This window comes from Rutilus rutilus (assembly GCF_951802725.1).
Source record: "Rutilus rutilus genome assembly, chromosome: 22".
In the NCBI taxonomy this organism is placed as follows: domain Eukaryota; kingdom Metazoa; phylum Chordata; class Actinopteri; order Cypriniformes; family Leuciscidae; genus Rutilus; species Rutilus rutilus.
Window position 1 is genome coordinate 8,991,405 of NC_140227.1, and position 5,000 is coordinate 8,996,404.

At 37.4% G+C, this 5,000-nt stretch overlaps 1 protein-coding gene across 1 annotated transcript in view; it reads left to right on the top strand.

The window, feature by feature from the left end:
- rap1ab (RAP1A, member of RAS oncogene family b) overlaps window positions 1-5,000 on the top strand; it is a 104,682-nt gene that overhangs the window by 56,237 nt on the left and 43,445 nt on the right. The window contains exons 3-5 of the mRNA XM_084395199.1: window positions 1,245-1,313; window positions 1,425-1,481; window positions 2,390-2,530. Of these exons, the coding sequence (XP_084251325.1) occupies window positions 1,245-1,313; window positions 1,425-1,481; window positions 2,390-2,530 (267 nt within the window). The remainder of the gene's footprint in view (window positions 1-1,244; window positions 1,314-1,424; window positions 1,482-2,389; window positions 2,531-5,000) is intronic.

Sequence of the window (5,000 nt, forward strand, 5' to 3'; positions counted from 1 at the left end):
TGAGCTCATTTTTTTGTACATTTGGAGTGCTGTCAGTACAGAGAACAACGACAAAAATCGGGGTTGCCTACAACGTGTTATCCTCTTTTTAAAATTTGCACCCTGTTGACTTCAATGGGGCAAGTTTTAAACCTGCTTTTAGCCTCTTAACATCCTTGATGTGTCATTAATAAACATCATTTTTATTAATATCTTTCACATCTACTGCAGTCAGATTCACTCGCATTCACTCCGAAGGAATCACTCAGTGGCTGGTGGTCAAAAAAGTTAACTTCAGGCCCTGGCTGTATGTCTTTGGAAGTCCATCAAAGTGCATTCTATTCATTATTAAAGTGCTCCACGCGTCTCCGGGAGTTAATAAAGGTCTTCTGAAGTGAAGCCATGCGTTAGTGTAAGAAAAATATCCATATTTAAAACTTTATCGACTAAAATAGCTAGCTTCCGGCAGACGGCTGTACGCATCGATTAACGCAAAAAGAGTAACCCTTGACGCACAACGTAATGAGGAACGTGGTTGCCCAGTCCTGTTTGTTTGAAATGCGAGAGGCGTTGATTGCCGTCATTACGTTGTGCGTCAAGTTGAAGGGTTACTCCTTTAGCACAAATCGATGCTTACGGCCGTCTGCCGGAAGCTAGTTATTTAAGTCGATGTGTAATTGGCCGTCTGTCCTCTAAGCAGCATGAAAATCAAAACTTTATTCAGTGTATTATATAACACCTTGAAAGCGCGCAAAGAACGCACGTGTATTCGCAAGCATGCAGAACTCAGCACTGAACAAAAATCCGGCATTTTAAATGCGGTGAGTGGATTCTAAATTACACACCTCTTATTGTCCATTGCGTTCAAGAGATCAACAAACATGGAGCATTTGCCACATCTGTTTTGCCAATATGACATTATTACAGTATCACCTGAGGGTGCTCCTGCCTTTCGTTTGGGGATGCTTAGCACCTTCAAGCACCTCCTTAGAACCAGCCTAAGTGGGTTTATTAGCCTCCAAATCTGGATTTGCACCAGTTGTTTCTAAAGAGGTGGAGAAATCCCAGGCTCGGGGTGTAGATAATACAAAGCGATCCGTTCTGTCGTGCTAAATTGTATAAATTATTAGCCAGTAGCGTTGTCAAGATATTTTGCTCAGAGTCTTCATATTGTTTAATGAGATGCAAGTTGTTTTCCTCCCACTGATTATTTTAAAGCCTTAAAACATTCTCTGGCTCTAATGAAATATCTGTGCATCTTGCAGACGGTCCAGTTTGTCCAGGGAATTTTCGTTGAGAAATATGACCCCACAATAGAAGACTCCTACAGAAAGGTAGCAATTTCTGCTCAGTAGATTCTGTCTTCTTTTTTTTTTTTTATAACCTAGTGGGTAATGGAAGCTTATCTTTGTTTATTTTTATTTTCTTCCCTTCTCCTCATGCAGCAAGTGGAGGTGGACGGCCAGCAGTGCATGTTGGAGATCCTGGACACCGCTGGAACAGTAAGTGTTGTCGGCCTTCCTGTTTTCAACCTTCTGTATTTCTGAGAGCTCAGCTGGCAACATACTGCAACTAGGTTAGAGGAAAAATAAAGAATTCACACCCTTCTTTTGTTTGCATTATCATCAGAGGTCTGTACGCTTCTTACCAAAACCTTACATGCAAGGAATTTTTAATAGGAAAAACTGACCCCAGACAGGCCCAATCAAATTAGTTTATTATTTATTAATAATATTGCATCTTTTGTCTCTTGGAAATCCACATTTGGCAGTAGTTTGAGCTTGAGTTCATAAACAAAAACCGGAACATCTGTAAAAATTGTAGCCTCATTTTTATAGGGTAAAATTTTAATTCTGACATGAGTTACTCTACTATTAAAAATTGACCATTGATCTTCCGTAGTATTATATTGTATATATTTGTAGGTCATGATAGCCACAGGTAAAACCATGCATGGTACATCAATGCCATGGTAAAAACTAAGCTATATACTGTAACTGTTCTCTATTATATTATGAAAAACAATAGCCTAAGAAAATTTACTATAAATTCACAAAACAGCTATAGCTTAATAACAAAGTTACTTTAGTTATGTTTCTTTTCTTCTTTAATAAATGTCTACATTATAATAATATAATTTGATTTGTATATGCCACATTTCAGCTACAAAACCATGGTTACCACAATCATTCTCTCATTCTCTCCTCTGAAAGTCCACCCAACTTTTTTTCAAAAACTTCTGTCTTTATGCTATTTTGAATTGTCAGTTTTGTATTTTCAGTGGAGGGACAGAAACCTCAGGTTTCAATAAAATATCTTTCTTTGAGTTTCAAAGATGAACGAAAGTTTTATGGATTTACTTGTAAATCTCAATGTTAAATTTCATGGTGTTTTTTTCTTCTTATTTTAGGAGCAGTTCACAGCCATGAGGGACCTGTACATGAAGAATGGTCAGGGCTTTGCTCTTGTGTACTCAATCACAGCACAGTCCACATTCAATGACCTGCAGGACTTACGAGAGCAGATCCTACGAGTAAAGGACACAGAGGATGTAAGTTTGAGAGAAAATACAGAGAAGCACTTTACAGACTTAGTTTAAAGGGGTGGTTGATTATGATTTCACTTTTTTAACTTTAGTTTGTGTGTAATGTTGCTGTTTGAGCAAAAACAACATCTGCAAAGTTACAATGTTCAAAGTTCAAAGCAAAGGGAGATATTTGCTTTTACAGAAATCACTTTTTAAGGACTACAAGAAACGGCTGGTAGGAACTACACGACATTCCTCGCGGATTAGTGACATCACCAACCCTAAAATGTACATAAACCCCGCCCCCTGAACACGATTTATAGATTATCAAGACAGAATATCCTAATCAATGACTAGAAGATAACTACACATAAGCTACATAAATTCATCAACTAACCATTCAGAAACGTCCTGTTGCATTCTACATGTCACTTATTCTTGGGTCTCGTCTCCATCATCGTCTGAATCCGGTTTGAACATAAAAGGCTAAAAGTTTTTTGAAATTTTCAGTGCATGTCCATGTGAGTGCAAGCTCTTGAAGCTCCACCCTCTGTGCTGGGAGCAGCAGCTCATTTGCTTTTAAAGGGACATACACAAAATGGTACGTTTTTGCTCACCCTCAGAAATTTACAATTTTAACACGCTACATAAAAATATCTGTGGGTTATTTCGAGCTAAAACTTCACAAACATACTCTAGCGACATCAAAGACTTATTTTACATCTTGTGAAAAGGGCATTATACCACCCCTTTTACAAATCACCGCCTTACTGAAGCCTCTTTCATCACAAGCCAAATGCACCTGGTAGCTGATAACTATAAAATCAAAGATTTTTCTCCCTGTATACATTCTTGCTATAATGATTTGTGCAAAAAAAAAAAAAAAAAAAAAACTGTGGATGGCTCCCATAGTTTAGACTGCAGACAAATCAGATTTTTTTCTCAAATCAGATTTTTTAAGATTTAAGTGGATTTTTCTTAAAACAAGTTAAATGATCTGACAGTGGGGTAAGACAAGTAATCTTAATGCAAACGGAAACAAGATTATTTCTCTTACTCTAATGGCAGTTAAATACGTTTGTCAGTAGAGTGTCTTTTTTGTTTTTTTTTGTGCCATATCCACATGCATATTTATTGAGCGGTAACATTTTTAAATGGTAGTTTTCTATATAACATCGGGCATATGCGGAGCACATTAGTAAGGCCGCTGTTTGAAGAGAAATAAGGAAAGTGTGCCTTGACCTCACGCTCTGTTTACATTTTTGTGTTGTGTCGTGAGCACCATCAAAGAGGAGTTTCACTGTGCAGAAATCGGTTTAAATGAGGCTAATCTTATAAATGACGTTCATTGGATAACATCATGCTGCGACCTCTGGAAGTAATCTGATAGTTAGAATTTCCTTTAGGATTTTCAATGTGGTTGGATGCACTGATAACACGCATATTCCCATCATCGCTCCTTCTGAAAATAAAACAGATTCCTGTACGGAACAGAAGGATACCAGATGGAAGGGTAGTCCGAGATATATGCCAAAACCACAACCACAGCTGTTAAATAAACACAAATTATTCAAATTAATTTATTTGGTGATCTTTATTTCCTACAAATACAAAAGCAACAGTTATTCTTTTTAATATTTTAATATTCTTCCAATAAATGGTATTGTGGCCATCTCCTCTTCATCTTTGAGTGGTGGTGGTGTTTTATGAGCCTCTGCCTTGCTGTTGGCTGAGTAGAAGTCAAATGTTAATTTCATTACCCTAATTAAGAAATGTAACAGGTTTGATTAGAGAACATTTATTTATTTGAGCATTAGACTGTATGGAAAAAGCTGCTGCATATTGAAATAGACACTGAATTATATTTATTTAATGTGTAAAATGTTTGTAAAGCATTTAGGCTACACCCATGAACCTTTAATGCTTAAAGGTCCCATGACATGAAAATTTCACTTTATGAGGTTTTTTAACATTAATATGAGTTCCCCTAGCCTGCCTATGGTCCCCCAGTGGCTAGACATTTTGATAGGTGTAAACCAAGCCCTGGATATTTTTGAGAAAATGAAAGCTCAGACGGGCAAATCTAGAATCTTGCCTTATGTCGTCATAAGGGGAAAGGTCACCTCCCCTTTCTCTTCTTTGCCCGCAAAGAGAATTTGGCCCGCCCATGAGAAAATGAGCTGCGCGAGCGCGATATTGTTTTTTCCTCGAGAGACATCATGGCTTGCAAACGAGCGAAGCATGGCAGTTGCTCAGTGTTTGAATGTACAAATGAACACAAAAGTATTTTTTTAGTTCCTTCATCCGAGCCTCTGAAGAACCAGTGGGTTATGTGAATTTCTGATGTGTAATTGTTCAAGTTCAGACAGATAATCTTTCTCTCTCAAAATCGTTCAATACTGTTTATGCATCAGTAAATCAAGCCAGTGACTAAAATATCAACTTCACATCGTTTCTCTTGGTAGGATGAAAATAATCTTATTTAAACTGTGAT